This window comes from Engraulis encrasicolus, chromosome 18, assembly GCF_034702125.1.
Source record: "Engraulis encrasicolus isolate BLACKSEA-1 chromosome 18, IST_EnEncr_1.0, whole genome shotgun sequence".
NCBI classification, from domain to species: domain Eukaryota; kingdom Metazoa; phylum Chordata; class Actinopteri; order Clupeiformes; family Engraulidae; genus Engraulis; species Engraulis encrasicolus.
This window is the reverse complement of record NC_085874.1, coordinates 12,132,325-12,149,824: the sequence shown is the minus strand read 5'-3', so window position 1 is coordinate 12,149,824 and position 17,500 is coordinate 12,132,325. Positions and strand designations below refer to the sequence as shown.

At 43.4% G+C, this 17,500-nt stretch overlaps 1 protein-coding gene across 4 annotated transcripts in view; it reads right to left on the bottom strand.

Moving 5' to 3' along the window:
• Positions 1–17,500, bottom strand: part of sash1a (SAM and SH3 domain containing 1a) — a 330,500-nt gene that overhangs the window by 20,819 nt on the left and 292,181 nt on the right. For 3 of the 4 annotated variants that reach the window (XM_063223025.1, XM_063223026.1, XM_063223027.1), the window contains 5 exons: positions 16,823–16,955; positions 7,106–7,566; positions 3,144–3,218; positions 2,672–2,812; positions 261–393 (listed from right to left, as the gene is read on the bottom strand). In XM_063223025.1, coding sequence (XP_063079095.1) covers positions 261–393; positions 2,672–2,812; positions 3,144–3,218; positions 7,106–7,566; positions 16,823–16,955 — 943 coding nt within the window. Of the gene's footprint in view, positions 1–260; positions 394–2,671; positions 2,813–3,143; positions 3,219–6,448; positions 6,525–6,599; positions 7,567–16,822; positions 16,956–17,500 lie in introns of all 4 variants that reach the window. The other variant, XM_063223029.1, reaches the window with a different exon arrangement.

Genomic DNA, 17,500 nt, shown 5'->3' with positions numbered 1-17,500 from the left:
TTCTGTTGTTCTCTTTCTCTTTGCGCAGGTAACACAGGCACATAGTACCACAGATGGCTTGAAAGCCGAAACGTGCCTTCTTCTGGACATGGTGGTAATGTATAAATAAGTAATGAGACGTAGCTTGTAAGTGCGGACAGACACAAACACACCTATCCACAAAAACGCACAGGTACGCAAGCACGCATACACACACTCTCTCTGTCTCTCGCGCACGCACGCACGCACGCATGCACACACACACACACGAACAGACTTACTCATGGAGCTCTGTCCACTGAGTGAGCTGCGTAGGGACTCCACGGAGCCCCCTGCCTTCAGCTTGGGCTTCTCCAGCGTCTCACACTCCGGCTGCGGAGACTGGGGAGACACCGGGGTGCCATCGGGACTCGACTGTGGAGGGGGAAAGAGAGGTGGGGGAGGGAGAGAGAGAGGGAGAGAGAGGGGGGGGGGGGTTAGATACATACACAATATACCTATAGTGTATATTATTCAAGATTCCTCAGGTGTCTTCTTGTGCTGTACATTTGATAGTGAAATGGAAGTTGCAACTGCTCTCTATAATAATGAATAATAATGAATAATAATGATGATGATGATGATGATTATTATTACTAGTAGTAGTAGTGGTAGCAGTGGTGGTGGTGGTAATAGTAGTAGTAGTAGTAGTAGTAGTAGTAGTATTAGTAATTAATTGTTTTTTTTCTCAAACCAACCAACTGCAACCAGCAACCAACTGATTGCTTTATGATGAACTTCCAATATCTGTCAGCAGATGGCGCAAGAGGTCTTTTGGGCCACAGCTGAGCTGCTGCAGACCAGATGTGGCCATAGGGAAATATTCTGTATGTGTTTGTGTCAGAGAGAGAGAGAGAGAGAGAGAGAGAGAGAGAGAGAGAGAGAGAGAGAGAGAGAGAGCGAGAGAGAGAGAGAGAGAGTGAGAGAGAGAGAGAGAGAGAGAGAGAGAGCGAGAGAGAGAGAGAGAGAGAAGAGAGAGATTGTGTGTGTGCATGTCTGTCCCTTGTTAAATGAGCTAAGACACTGAGTCAATGCACTGAAGGCAGAGAGGATGGGGGTTTAACACATGGATACACTCAAACAAACACCCACCCACACACACACACAAAGACACACAAAGACACAAACGCACACGCACACGCACGCGCACGCACACACACACACACACACACACACACACACACACACACACACACACACACACACACACACACACACACACACACACACACACACTTGCCATAACACAGCAGTAAAAAGTTAAAGCATGTGTGTTTGCTCCCACTGTATCCAAAACAAACATTTGCAATGCACGCACATGCACGTGCAGAGTGCAAACATACCATGTTAACTTGTTCACATTATTCTGAGCCTTGGGGATTTGATGGGAAAATGTGAGTTTGGAAAGCGTTAGTACAGTTGCTGTATGTGTATATACATATTCTGCAATGGGGCCCCAAAGGCCAGTTTAGAGTGTTATAATAAATCACACAAAGTAATTACAGTGTGTGTGTGTGTGTGTGTGTGTGTGTGTGTGTGTGTGTGTGTGTGTGCGCGCGTGTGTGTGCGCGTGTGTTTGAGTGAGTGCGCTCATGCATGTATGGGTGGGTACTATGATGAATGGACTTCAACACTAAAGACATGAGGGTCACAGCCAGAGTTGTATAAAGTAGAAATATAAGTACTCTTACATATGTAATTACAACACTAGTGGTATGACATTACAAAGTTGAAACCATGTCACATCATACCACTAACGTTGTAATTACTAGTTAGAGTACATATACTCCAGGTTTACGGGTTGACTAATACAGAGGGCGTGTTAGCCAGAAAATATGCTGCTATAGCTGTGTGGTGTGTGTGTGTGTGTAATGTGTATGTATATGTGTGTATATGCGTGCATGCACAGTATGTGTATGTGCTTCTGTACCTGCTCAGAGAGAGTATACACAGTGTGTGTTTGTGTGCATGTGTGCGCGCGTGCGTGTGCGTATACTGTATGCGTGTGTGTGTGTCTGTACCTGCTCAGAGAGAGCTCTCTCTCTGTATATGTGTGTGTGTGTCTGTGTGTGTGTGTGTGTCCGCACATGCTCAGAGACAAAGTATACTCTATAACCGCACAAATACACCTACCGCGACAAGAGCGAGGCGAGCGACGGAAGTAATTGACTTTGTATTAAGTCGCGAGACAAAAGCGATTCTGGAGACTAGAGCGACTTGCGCGACGATCCTTTCAACTTTCTATGATGCGGTTCGGCAACAAGCCGCGACAGCCAATGGCTGTAGAGAGGTCAGTGACCACAGCCAATGGGAATGTTTGACTGCTTTGCCTTCTGCTTGTAACGGACATACTGTAGTCTCTTCAATCGCGCGTATCGCTCTGTCGCTTGAATCGCATCGCGCCTGGTCTACTGTATTCGTGCGGTAAGCATGACAGAATTTCTTGCAGCATGTGGGTCTCAGTGTGTGTGTGAGTGTGTAGGGTTAGTGCGTGTGTGTGTGTGTGTGTGTGTGTGTGTGTGTGTGTGTGTGTGTGTGTGTGTGTGTGTGTGTGTGTGTGTGTGTGTGTGTGTGTGTGTGTGTGTGTGTAGGGTAGCGTGTAGCGTACGTGTGTGTAAGTACATATACTGTATGTGTGTGTGTGTGTCCATACCTGCTCAGATAGAGAGCTGCTGTACTTCTTGGAGATGCGTTTCCTCATGGTCTCCTTGACGGACTTGACCTTCTTACCCAGAGAGATGCGAGACGTGCTGGGAGACTTGATGACCTCGCGATACTGAGCATCATCCTTAGTCTGGAGGGAGAGAGAGAGAAAAGGAGAGAGAGAGAGAGAGAGAGAGAGAGAGAGAGAGAGAGAGAGAGAGAGAGGGGGAAGCGAGAGAGAGAAAAAAAGAGAGATAGAGGGACAACAGAGGTTTCAGTAACCATAATGCATGAATGATGCAGTCTATGGATACTGCCATTTTTGTGTGAAATTACTTTGGAAAAGCAAAACACCTGATGAGCTCAACAAACACAGATGCACACCAGTGTACCACTTCACTGACTTGTCAGTTATCTTTGGAAAATGAATTATTGCAACATCCAAGAATGTTGTAAGTCAAAAAAGACTGGGCGGCACTCACGTTTGATTGGCCCGCTGTGCCGACCACGTGCAGAGACCTATTGGACAGGTCGAATCCCCCGAAGCTACACGTCCTCTGCAAACGCATGTCATACTTTCAGTCACAGGAACATGGAGCCACATTCACAATACATTTAACTCTTCAAGCAGAGTTGTATAAAGTAGAAGTAGAAGTACTTTTACAGATGTAATTATTACAACACCAGTAGTATGATATTACAAAGTTGAAACCATGTAATATCCCACCACTAGTGTTGTAATTACATCTGTGAGAATGCTTCTACTTCTACTATATACAACTCTTGTCCACAAGGGACTCGTTTCATCAGAAAAATAAATCACTTACAAAACCATAGGAGCACGCAGTGGCACAAGTGGTAAAAATATACTACATCCAGTACAGAAACAATACAGAAAAATCAAAATACAGCAATGCACCAACGTGTCTTGTCTAAGTGAAATCCTGCAAATCATATTGGTCATACGACAGCCGATCCGCTGTGTAGTCAAATCACAAATGAACACATGCAAAGTGAACTGTGGAAAGAAACGGAGAGCAATGGCATTGAAAAGACATTGTATAAGGGTTGTAACATTGTGTCCAAATTACAGTATGCCGCACATGTAGGACTGGGTGTGTGTGTGTCTCTGTATGTCATGCATATCTGTTGAGTGTGTGCCTGTGCTCGTTAGTGTGAGTATGAGTGTGTGTGTGTGTGTGTGTGTGTGTGTGTGTGTGTGTGTGTGTGTGTGTGTGTGTGTGTGTGTGTGTGTGTGTGTGTGTGTGTGTGTGTGTGTGTGTGTGTGTGTGTGTGTGTGTGTGTGCGTGTGCGTGTGTGTGTTCTGCCTAAGGGCAGAGTGTATTTATATCCCTGTGTCTGTGTCTGTCCCTCTGTCTCTGGAGAGGCTAAAGTAAAAGGGATGACGTGCTGGGAGAAAGTGGTGGAAAGTCCCACAGAGCTCCGCTGTGTGTGTGTGTGTGTGTGTGTGTGTGTGTGTGTGTGTGTGTGTGTGTGTGTGTGTGTGTGTGTGTGTGTGTGTGTATGTGTGTGTGTGTGTGTGTGTGTGTATGTGTGTGTGTGTGTGTGTGTACGTGCATGACAGAGAACACACATCCCTGTGGCAGCTCCAGATGCCAGGAGGTCAGTAGGAGAGAGAGAGAGAGAGAGAGATAGAGAGAGAGAGAGAGAGAGAGAGAGAGAGAGAGAGAGAGAGAGAGCGAGAGAGAGAGAGAGAGAGAGAGAGAGGACTGGACTGATGGCCTGTAGTGCTCCTCTCCAGTCTGGCCCTGACATCTGGGAAATGGCTATTGCCCAGCGACTGTGCTGCTTCACATGTGCTGTGTTGGGACATGCCGTTGTACATTAATTTCCTTTGGGATGAATTAAGTATTTCTATTCTACTGGGAAGTGAGGTCACTTGCACCGTTTTGTAGTGTATGTGTATGTACAGTATTATTTCTTCTTGTACAGTTTGACCCTTCCTTTTTTACTCGTGTATGGATGAGCAACATTAAAGCTGCGCTTCATTTGTCCATCAGGTGGAAGCACTTTATAGAGATTTTTTTAATGCTGTTTAGATATCATACGTTGACATTGATTTTTCCTTCGCTTTTTCTTTGTTCTTATCTTGGTTCAACCATTGGGTTAGAAGTCTTCTACTGTATTGGTTGTGAGAACGGTGAACACAGTTGAGTGCCTTGGCTTGGAGTGTGAGTGTGTGTGGATTTTGGAAACAGATACTCTCGAGTGATCATGCATGAACTACTTAGATACAACACCGGCAACATGAAAAAAAAGGAAAAAAGGAGAAAAAATATAACAAATACTTTGAAACTACGGCTAAAGTACATCCATTCATGCTGGCTGCAATTCAAAACAAAGAATTGAAAAAATATATTGCACTGCAATAAGAAAAAAAGCCAAATTAAAATTGAATCACTGAGTCACAAGAAAAAGAAGCGATAAAAAAACCAGAATGTGGGACTGATACGACAGCAAGAAACAGGCAGAGGAAGTGGCACCGGGCAGGGCTGCGGAACAGACTGTAGGACCACAGCTGATGAGCGGACCAGGGATACTTTGGGTTGGGATCGATCACTCTGTTAGTGAACTGGGAGGAGAGAGAAGAGGAGAGAGAGAGCGAGACCTACTCAAGGCATAGAGATAGTTGGAGAGAGAACGGAGAAATAGAGAGAAGAAGAAGAAGAAGAAGAAGAAGAAGAAGAAGAAGAAGAAGAAGAAGAAGAAGAAGAAGAAGAAGAAGAAGAAGAAGAAGAAGAAGAAGAAGAAGAAGAAGAAGAAGAAGAAGAAGAAGAAGAAGAAGAATGTGAACTTGAAGAAGAAAAGATACAGAGAAAGATGATCTGAAAGTAAACGTGGGAAAGGAAAGGTAGAGGGAAAGACCGAAAAGGTGAAAGTAAGAGAAAAGAACGAAGAGAAAAGTAAGCATAGCTGTAGGAAGATAGATACAAATGGCAAGGAACAAATGGAGAGATGCCATGTAGGAGAGTGATAAAGTGGATTGGGAAAGGAGTGTAGATAGAACAGGCAGACAGACAGAAAGACAGGCAGGCAGGTAGACAGAAAGACAGTGAGACCGGCAGACAGACAGACAGACAGACAGGTAGAGACAGGAAGGAAAGGTAGACAGAACTCAGAGCAGACAGAAGGGGGCAGAATTTCATTCCTCTGTCATGTAACGAGTGTGTCACTCATACATGATCGGTATGTACAAACAGATTGTCATGTTATGATTGTTACGTCCGTTAGTTGTTGTTAACAGTCCCGGACTTCACATGCCATGTCTCCACATAAACTAATGGGAGAGGCAAGACAGGACAGGACAAGGGGATTGGGGTAAGGAGCCAATGAGGTGAGAGGATTACTGAGACGGAATGTTGTAAGCAACACTAAGAAGTTTTCACCTTTACTTTCCTAGTGGTTGAAAGTGTAATTTTCTCTAAAAAGAGAATACTGGAGACAGTAAACGCACTTCTGGAATTTCTCGGTGCTTTCATGACTCGATTGAGGGTATCATAGCAACTTAAGAAGTGCCTTTCACCCTGCTACAAGTGGAGGGACTTCAGAAAGAACTTTGAAAACATTATTTGAAGCTTGAAAAAAACTACGTAGTGTTGCTTTAATCATGCTAGCTGTTCCGCAGCGCTGCATCAGTGCCTACACCTCCTCTCCGGCCCCCTAGGGGGCGACGACGACGGTGTCGATTGCATGATGCTGTGCGGTGAGGCCAGGTAGGTGAAACCCGACAGACTCTGCTCTCGACCGCACAGACCACGAGACTCACAGACTTCTGCTGGAAGCGCAGCAGTACGCGACGAGTGCACCGGTCCACGCTGGCAACCCACTTCCTGTCCGCATCCAGCAGCTTCCTGTCGGCGGTTGCCACTACAGCCGAGGACGGATTACCACCACTACCGCCGCAACTGCTGTAATTCTCGTCTTCCTCCAGCAGGAGGCAGCGGCGCTCCGCATTGCTTAGGGCCACCGGCCGCACCAGCTGCGTCCAGCTGAGGTGGCCGTGGAGGCTGCGCTCCACCACGTAGGTGATATTCAGCTCGCTCACAGCACTGCGGCCCCGCAGACGCCAACCCAGGGGCCCCACCCGCAGCTCCCCACGCCCAGACGTCGATGAGGAGGCCACGTGCTGGTGGCGAGGGCGGGGGGAGGTGGAGGCCCGGGACGGGGGTGACGGGGAGTGGGACTGGGAGCGTGACGGGGACGCAAAGGGGGACGGTAGCGTTCTGCTACGCTGCTGCTGCTGTTGGTGGTAGAGCAGGTGCTTGGTGGAGTACGCGTAGTTGGGGTCGGGCCGGCACTGTTGCCACGTGGACACGGGCTTGCTGATGCCACCGTTGCCGGTGGCGATAAGGTGTTGTCGTCGTGGCGAGGCCCTGCGCGGGCGGGTGAGGCCGTAGAGGCCGTGCGGAGAGCTGCTACTCACCCCGTGTGCCGACAGGCCGCCCAGCGCTCGCTTCATCTCGCCCTCCGTTGCCGAGCGGGAAACCCCGGCGGACTGCTGCTCCAGGTCGCCCTCTGCTGACGGACTGGCGTCGAGCTCCGAGACTCCTCCTTCGCTGTGCTTTCGGTGGGGGCGGATGAGCCCGTGGGGGTGTGGACGATCTGTGCCGGGGCGAGCCCCTGCCGCTGCGTTGCCCGGTCCGCTGTAGGTCTTGACCAGCTTGCGTCCGGCTCCGGGGCCGCCCCAGTGGTCCAGGCTGCTGGAGGACTGGGAGGTGGCCAGGCTGTCCGAGTCCCCATCCAGGGACAGCTGCTCCTGGGCCAGGGAGGACAGCGAAGAGTCGGCGTCCGTCTGGCTCGCCCCCAGGGGAGGCTTCTTGTGGACGCCCGCGTAGAGAGCTGTGGGGTCCTCGCACGACGGAGACGCCTCCAAACTCAGCGAGTCTTAAGGGAAGAACAGATGGGGACAAATGAGTCCAAAAGTCCAAAATTGACATTTACAATACAGGCACTATAGAACACATGATGGTGAAGGTACCCCCTATCTAGGTAAGCACAGAGGGACTAAAAGGTGAGGTTCCTTAAGCTGGTGTGGTCATACAACATTGACATTCACAACATTGACAAACAATAAGAACCCATGACGGAGATGACTCCAAACTCAGAGAGTGTTAAAGGGGTATGCCACTATTTTAGGGCTTAATACAGTTAAAATCGTTGGCCAGGGTTTATAAAGGTGGTAAAGTGTCTTATTTTTCATGTAAGCCGTTGTCTTGCTTTAAGACAAGTTAAAAGAGGGAGCATGTCGCATGGAGGGAGCATGCTACAATGCTACACGGATCCATTGACTTTCACTAGCTTAGCGACATATTCCCTCTTTTAACTTGTCTTAAAGCAAGACAACGCTTAACATGAAAATAAGACACTTAACCACCTTTATAAACCCCAGCCAACGATTTTAACTGTATTAAGCCCCAAAATAGTGGCATACGCCTTTAAGGGAAGTACAAATAGTCCATGAGCCAGACCACCGATCGCAATCGAAAGGGTGGGCAAAGTTTTGTTGGTATTTTATTATTGCTATATATGTCTAGTTTATGAATTGGTATGATAACCTTTGCAGAACAGTAGCTTTATCATATTTATCATGCATTTCTTATTTGAACCATTTTACACTAAAAACGCCTAGGCTAATTTGCTAATATCTTGATAAATTGAACATAAAAATGACTGTTAGATAAATATATTTATAGGAAAAGATGTTATACAACATTCTTGGATAGTTCAAAGGGCACATTACACATACAGTGAGTCCAATATGTATTTGATCCCTTGCTGATTTTGCCAGTTTGCCCACTAATAAAGACATGATCAGTCTATACATTTATGATAATATGTATTCAAACATGGAGAGACAGAATATCAAAAAGAAATTCCAGAGAATAACTTAAAATAATATATTTTAATTTGTTTGTATTTAATTTAGGCAAATAAGTATTTGACCCCTCTAGCTAAAGAAGATAAAGTGCTTTGTGGCAAAGTCCTAGTTGTCTAGCACCGAGGTCAGATGCTTCTTTTAGTTGATGACAATGTTTGTGCATATAGTAGAAAATATTTTTGCCCATTTTTCTTTGCACATTATCTCTAAAACATTAATAGTTTGTTGCTGTGGCTTGGTAAATGGGAAGTTCAGTTCTCTCCATAGAATTACAATAGGGTTAATATTTGGAGACTGTCTAGGCCACTTCACGACTTTAATATGCTTCTTATTGAGCCACTCCTTTGTTGCTTTGACTGTATGTTGTGTATTATTGTCATGTGGAGATCCATAAATGGCCCACCCTTCAGTGTAGTGGTGGAGGGAAGGACTTTTGCACTCAGGATTGCACATTACATGTCTCCCTCCATCCATTCGTTAACGATGTGAAGTTGTCCTGTGCCTTGGCCAGACAAACACCCTCAAACCATAATGATACCACTTTCATGCATGATGGTGAGGAGGGTGTTCTTGGGATCGTAGACAGCAGTACTCTTTCTCAAAACACATTGAATTGTGATAATGCCAAACAGCTTGATTTTGGTTTCATCTGACTACAGCACCTCCTTATCATATCCTAAACCAGTCTGATGTCCGTTGGCAAACCTCAAGTGGGACTGCACAGGTTCCTTCTGAAGTAGAGGAACCATGTGTGCACTACAGGATTTTAAACCTCTGTGGCATTAAGTGCTACCAGTAGTTTTCTCAGTTTTGGTCCCAGTAGCTTTGATATCATTGCCTAGTTCATCCCGTACAGCTCTAGGGTGATTTCTTCCTGTTCTCATGATTATCAAATCCCTACAAAAGGTCAAATCTTGTATAGAACCCCAGACAGGCTGATGGATAGTCATTTTGTATTCCTCACATTTTGAAAGAAATGCATCAACAGCTGGGTCATTAATACCCAGTCTCTTTCTTGTGGCTTTGCAGCCCATTTAATCTTTGTTCAGGTCTAAAATCGTGTCCCTGATATCATTTGACCACTCTTTGGTCTTTCCCATGCTGGTGAGGTTGGAGTGTGACTGATTCACCCATACTATGGACTGATTCTGCTGATTCAATGTGTCTTTTATGCATGTTAGTATGTACAGGTGTCTTTAATTCAGATGACAAGTTGATCGGAAGTGCCCATCTGGTCTGTGGGCCCGCAACTGTAATCAGTTGGCAGGGGATCAAATACTTATTTTGCTCGATGAAATGGAAATAAATTAATATATATTCTCTTCAGTTAATTTCTGGATTTTCTTTTTGATATTCTGTCTGTCCATATTAGAATACATATTATCATAACATTTATTGACTGATCATGTCTTTGTTAGTAGGCAAACCAACAAAATCCGCAAGGGATCAAATACATATTGGACTCACTGTATTTCCCACTTAATTTAGTTCAGGCCCCCATTTTCACTGACTTTTCGTTTAAAAATGAGGGTTTATTTCTCAACAGTGAAAATACTGGTAGATTGGGTAAGAAAAATAAATCTTCTATGCCTCACCACACAATTTTGCCAGTACATTACAATACAGGTGGGTTTTGTATTACAAGTTTTCTGAAAAATTTCCTTTAAAAAGTTTCATTATCCAAACAAAGTGTACTGTACTTAAATGTAAACTAATTTAGAGACACACTCAAATTTGATATGTAGACAAAGTCCTATTTGATGAAGCAGAGACTTCACTTTTTACATCAACAGGGTGTTTGGAGAGGATAAAGTAACTTTTTGTACCATGCTGTTGTTGAGAGTGTACTACACTATACAATCCAGTGGCATGCACAGACATGTTTGGGGGCAGGTGCTCAAGGTGGGGGCGGGGGGCGTGTGGAACTTCCAGTTGCCTTGCTAGGTTAGAGCGTTTTCATTCGTGGGCCACTTCAAATTTTATAAAAGGCTGCACTATGAACACAGATCAGGATTTCCCCCAGCAGTTTAGGCCTATATTAAAGGTGGGCACCTTCACAACAGACCTCACCTCCACTAGGTCCCCTGAAAACAACTTAATTGTATTGCAAATTAAATTTCTAAGAGTTCTTTACAAAGCATGTCAAATTCCATGTGAAACTGCATAAGAATAAAATTACATCAGGGCCTTGAGACATAAGTTATTCACCCTTTTATTATAAACTATATTATATCAGGGGGAATTGTCACATGCTTTTGATCTCAAGAATTTCTACCGTAGATGATCATGCCAATATGGAACACATTGTGGCAAAATAAAAATGGAATGTTCAAAAAGGGCCTTTTTTCCATCCAATACTGCGAAGGGGCAGGTGCTTTAGCACCACAAAGTCCGTTCCTATATCTGTGCATGCCTATGATACAATCACTGGGGTTTGGAAATCTAACCATAAAAGTAAAGTCCCAAAACAACAGACTGACCCGCTCTGGAAAGCAGTGGGGGTGAGGGATCACCCCACCTTCAAAGCAACATACTGTATGAAGAGTCCAGAGAGCAGGCCAGTAACAGGGAATAACAGATTACATGTTTGACGATTATTAACAATCAAAACATTTAAAAGTTGCATTCCCTTACAGTTACTGCTTCAGTGTCTGGTAATGAAAGTACATTTACTATGTGAAGATAAGTGGTGGTTTCTAGATTCATATGTTATGCTATTCTCAAATTTTGATCATTCCACACATAACCCAGAGAAAACACATAATGTGCATGCGTGTTGGTGTGGCAGTGGTTGTGTGTCTGTGCCTGACAGATGGAGTTGACTCTATGAGCTTTATCTGCTTGCATTTGTCTCCTTCTGCTCAAATATCTACCTTCATCTGGCTGTCCCTGCTGGTAACTCTTATAATATCGTCTTCGGCTGAGTTTCCCAAAACACTTAAGTAGTAATAAGTAGTACTTAAGTATGAGGCACTCTTTAGACAATATCAGAGATAGACATCAATTCAAGTACAATACCTTTTCTTGTACATGCATGCTTAAACATAACACATGTGTGAGGAAAAGGCCTATACACTTTTAATTGCGATGTGTATATTCCTGATATACTGACAAGGGGCCACCTCATACTTAAGTTCTATAACCTCCAGCAATTGCATTTGCTCAAATTACTGTAATTGAGTACTTTGATGTGTAACTTGTAGTTTCCAAGGTAGTTATTAAAATGGGTGATTTTATTTTTACTCAAATTACAATTTGGCCCAAGTATTTTACTTACATCTACCTTGAGTACTGAGGAAGGCAAAATTGAAATAAAGGGGAAAATCTGTCAGACATGAAGGGAAATTGTGTGTTATTACCATTTACCATAAATTATCTATTTTGGACTAATCTATTGGATTACTATCTAGGGCCCGCCGGCCCCATACCATTAGTCCGACAGCCCACAGACGGTGGGACACAATAGAGTTGCAAGCGACTGGCTGAGAATAGTAGAGCACACACCAGGGACTAGATCTGTATAGCAACGCAGCCTGAAAGCCTTTTTTAGAAGATATACAAGACTTATTATTTATTAACAAAACTTATTCATGAATGTAATCCCACAACAGGGAATTAAATGAAATGCATCAGACTATTTCCTTTGGTAGGCGTCCCAGCCTTTGAAATGGAAGGTCCCAGACCCAAACACAATGAAATCCAGACCCCTAAATTCAGAGTAATGGGCGATTGTATCAATGAGCTGACCCTAGGCCTGCAATTTTGCCACACCAGGGCACACAGAATTTTGCTGTCACGATTGCCAGGTTATTGGAAGATGACTTGTGTAGAGATAGACAGAGGTCACGAAGGGTGCTATTTAAGGAAAGCAATAGACAGACAAACTGAAAACTAACTTTTCCTCAAATTACATTTTTAAAGAGGTAATTTTACTTCTACTTTGAGTACCAAGTATGGTAATTCTTTCCACCTCTGATAGCCTCCTACTGCAAATGGGCCTGGCGACAGGCCAATTCACTCTTGGCTGAAAACGCTCAACTACATTATAACAACATTGCTAACAATGCAGGAAGTCTTGGGTAACCGATTGAGACTTGGCCATCACCATTTGGTGACAATAAGGTTATAACAGAGGGACTGCGTTACGATGTTAAAGCCAGCCGGTCGGAGTGCACCACCTGACAGCTGGGGTACACTACGACAGTTTTCTTGAACTACTTTGTACCCAGTGCGAGTACCACCGAGCCACCAGGTTATTTGATAGGGAATATCTTAACATGAAATACACATTATCTAATGTAAGGGGGAAGAGGCTAGGGCTACAATAGAAAAATAATGTAAAGGTAAATACAAAAAATAATCATAAAAACACAAAAGGACAGTGCAGGCCGTGGAAAGCTTAGAGCCTTAAAGCTCACGATGAGATCAGAGCTCTTTCAAGCAGTTTTTCATAAGCTAGGACAGAACTTGGAGCTGTCCATGGATGTATTGATGAAACATTTAGGTGCCAACTCTACATGTTGTTTTACCTGTCCAGGGACTGCAGATGGAAATTAGCTATATACTGTAGCTATAATCTGGCACAAGCCATCTTTTTACTTCTGTAATCAATGTGTATTGTGCATGGTCCCTGTTGAACTAAACTAAATAAACTAAACTAAACTAAACTAAACATAACATCGACAAATACGTAGAACATAAATACAACCTGCTACCAGTTTTTCTGCACTCAGCATGGAGAGTGTGAATCAAGACAACTTCCACCATGTGAGGACTGCCTCCTCATGCATGCTATGTTTGCCAACTATCAGGCTGGCATCTTGAGAGCAAGTATTCAGCAGCATCCACAAATCCCAATCCCACTTGACCATGGCTGGGCCAACTATGAAAATGACTAGCTCACTATACAGTGGATGCGGCAATCTCCAGCCCCAGAGGCAGGGCTACAACTGATGTCTTGCAAGTGCAGCCATCAATGTAAACTGTCGGATTGCCAATGTCTGAGAAGTAGCTCAAAATGCACAACCCTCTAAAAACTTCAGACATGCGCATATCAGCATGAAGAGGATAATCATGTTGACATATTTCCAGATGCTTACTGGACTCAGTCAGATCTTGAGGACTGAAATAATGCTCTTTAGTTTATTTTAATATGGTTAATGTGTATTTGTTCATGTTATTCTTGCTGTTGCGGGACAAATTAATTAAAAAAAAAAAAAAGATTTAATATGTTGTCATTTTTATCACATTTTGTCATTCATATATTGCTTAGGTGATTCTATTAGATCTTATTGGTATGGTCTAACAACCATTTTAGGGTCTTGATTGAAGGGAAAGCATCCCTGAGGAAATTTAAGCACCCTGTGTGGTCAACAAACTGCATAATAACAAAGAACAACAATACAGTTTTCACATTTCCGTTTTACTGGTCCACCATTTCAACGCATGATCTTTCACTAACTACCTCTTTGCAATGGTTATCATGCCATATTAATGTACATGGTTGTCACATGTTAGTATGTGTTAATTCATTATGTTTTTTGGGGTTGCTTTGCTGTTGGGGGAAAAGTAAAAAAGTAAAAAAAAAAAAAAAAAAAAAACCGGTTTTCATATGTTATCCTTTTTATCACATTTTGTCCTTCACAAATTGCTGAGGTGATTCTATTAGGCCTCTTAGTGTGGTCTAACAACCCCTGTAGGGTCTTAATAGAAGGGGAAGCATCCCTGAGGTAATTGAAGCACCTTGTGTGGTCAACAAACTACATAATAGCAAAGAACCACAATACCGATTTTCACATTTTCATTTTACTGGTCCACCATTTCAACGCATGATAACTACCAAAAAGCTACCTGTTTGCAATGGTTATCATGCCAAACTGTTTACTTGAGATGTCCAAGAAGTAAAAAAAACAGCTTAGAACTTGCCCACCCGTTCGATTGCGAGAGGTCAATTTTTGGGTCCTGGCTCAAGGCCTAAAAGGGACAAACAGAACCAAAATAATTTGGCTAGATTTGATTAAATGCTTATGATGTTTACCAACAAAATTGATTTGGGAAAATTACTACAGTGGTGACCGTGGCTCATGACGTAAATGCAAACCAAAAGAACAAAATGGAGTAATTAGGCAAAGATAGAATTATCCGGTGTGATACAGAACCCAGTAATTGGAATTACTATGTGATGAATTGAGACACACCTGCCAGCAGTGTTAATTTCATGACGAAATATTTTCGTCATAAATATTCCTACCGATTGTTTTTCCCCTGACGACAATACAACGATGACGAAAAAAACAGCATGCGTTTGTACGAAAAATATGACGATATTGATTCATATTTTCGTCAAAAAAAATAAAAATGTGACTACAATACCACCCGAGACGAAAACCAATAGGAAGCATTTTTGTTAATATGTCACTGAAACATTGGAAAAGAATTGCCTGCTATTTCGCAAGGCGCGACCCTCATCTGCTTCGAGTCTCCTCCCTCCTCCCCTCCCTCACACACACACGCAGCAGGCACAGTGACAGGCAGTGGCCGTGACCCTTTTTTAACAGCAGTAGCCTACTTTTCAGTGCAATCCTGGCTGGAAAAAATATTGTTGCCCATTTATCCATGACGAAGAAGTTTAAGCAGTCATGAAATAGGTGGTGGTGCTGTCGCACAGTAGCAAACATCTTTCTCTGCATTTGGAACTTCTCCACTCCCTGCGCTTTCATGAACCTGCTACCCGACGGTCGTTGTTTGATCTTTTTTCAATGTTCGCTAATGTTTGTAGGCTAATTTAAGGGTCTATGCGTAGGCAAAAGCCTTCTGATAAGAATCACTTTAGTGCCGATCGCAAAGGATTCGGAAGTGTGGAGTTTTGCGACTTGTTTCAGTCAAGGACACTGAAATAGGAAGTGAACGACCCTTCCACGCTTTCAAATGAGTTATTGCAATAACGTCTTGCGAATGCATGCAACCATGGACACAACCATGTCAACGAGAGCGCGTGTCACGTGCCATCACAACTTTGCATCAAGCAAATAATATGCAACAGCTTGCAATACGCGCACGAGAGAGAGAGAGATGTGAGTGAGAGAGAGAGAGAGAGAGAGAGAGGGAGAGAGAGAGAGAGAGAGTGAGAGACGTCTTTCAACAGGTGTCGTGCCATTGTAACGCCTGCATGCACCTACTGTAACCCGCGACGCTCTTGATTACTGGTATACCCACAAGTAGGCTATTTTTTCATAACGTGCAGTCCCGTTTTCCCCCGAAGTCGTTCTAAAATATCGACAGAGATTTATGAGTGTCGCGGCCATGATTTTTTTACACATTGGACGCACTGGCTTATAAGACGCTCTGGCAGTTTTTTTTTTTTTTACAATATTTTCTTATTAGCCTACAATATGTTATTTTAATCATTGATTTCCCCAAATGGTATTTTAGTTTGACAATTTTATAGAGAAGTGTAGACAAGAGGAAATAATGTAATAGCCTATTTTAGTCGACTAAAATTAATTTAGATTTCGTCGACTAAAATTGTATGAATTTTAGTCGACTAAAACTAGACTAAAACAAAAATGATTTAGATGACTAAATTGTGACTAAAACTAAAATTACATTTTCGTCAAGAGACTAAAACTAAAACTAAATTAAAAATTCCTGTCAAAATTAACACTGCCTGCCAGGTGAATCTTGAACAATCAACATACAGTAGAATGGCAGCCAATACAGATCATATTAGCAATTAGCACAGCACATAGTAACGATCAATAAAGGCAGAAAAATGTAAACACAGAATTACAGCAAAACAACAGCAGTCAACACAAATAGAAAGTGAACTGGAATTAAGCCACAATGGGATTTAACCCCTTAGCGCAGAATCTCTTTTACAACCTTATTGTCACCAAAATGGCTCTCTGCATTCTCATAGTAATGTTGTTATGGTCTAGTTGAGCGTTTTTCGGCAAATACAGAATAGGCCTGTTGACAGTGCCATCTGGCTAAGTAGCAATAGTTGAGAAATGGAAATGAAGATAGCATTTTCAAGGGCCAAATATTTAAGAACTGTACATTCATGAATATTCATATCTCTATTTTATACCGCTAAGTTCACCAAAGTACACATGCATGCATATAGTAGCAGAACTGCGTTTTACTCACATCCGTTTGGCTCTCACTCTTAGCCCTTAAAAATAAACATACCGTAGCTATAAATGTGTGACATGCCGGCACTACAACTGTTTAAACCGTCTGTGAGTGTGCGAGGAAGCGTACCGTCCGAGGCATGTCTCTTGCCGTCGTCCACTTTGATGAGTTTCTTCCTGACGCGACGTGTGGAGTTGACCAGCTTATGCAGGCGCTTGAACTTCAGCGAGTCCTCCTGTTCGTCATCAGAGTGCTCGCGGGACTACAGGAGACACATTGGCAAACACCACACGGGTTAGAGAGAGAGAGAGAGAGAGAGAGAGAGAGAGAGAGAGAGAGAGAGAGAGAGAGAGAGAGAGACACGCACGCAGGCACGCACGCACACACACACAGTGTTCCTGAGGCCACACGAGAGAGAGAGAGAGAGAGAGAGAGAGAGAGAGAGAGAGAGAGAGAGAGAGAAAGAGAGAGAGAGAGAGAGAGAGAGAGAGAGAGAAAGAAAGACAGAGAGGTATGAAGGAAAGCAATACAGAGCGTGGAAGGAGCAGAAAAGGAAGAAAAATGGCAAAGGCAGGAAAGTAGAAGAAACTTAGTGGAACACTTTATAATAACAGTTCCTTTAATGATTAATTAGCCTATTATAAACAAAAAATGTACAAATGTTTGTAAAAGAGTAAGAGACAACCTATGGCTGCGCAGTGGAATCGGCTTCTGCTGGATCGGGTTGATGTTTGCCGGTTGGACACTTACATATCCAGTGTTTTCATGTCTTTTGCTCTTTGGAGGATACACTTCCAGGACTACTGA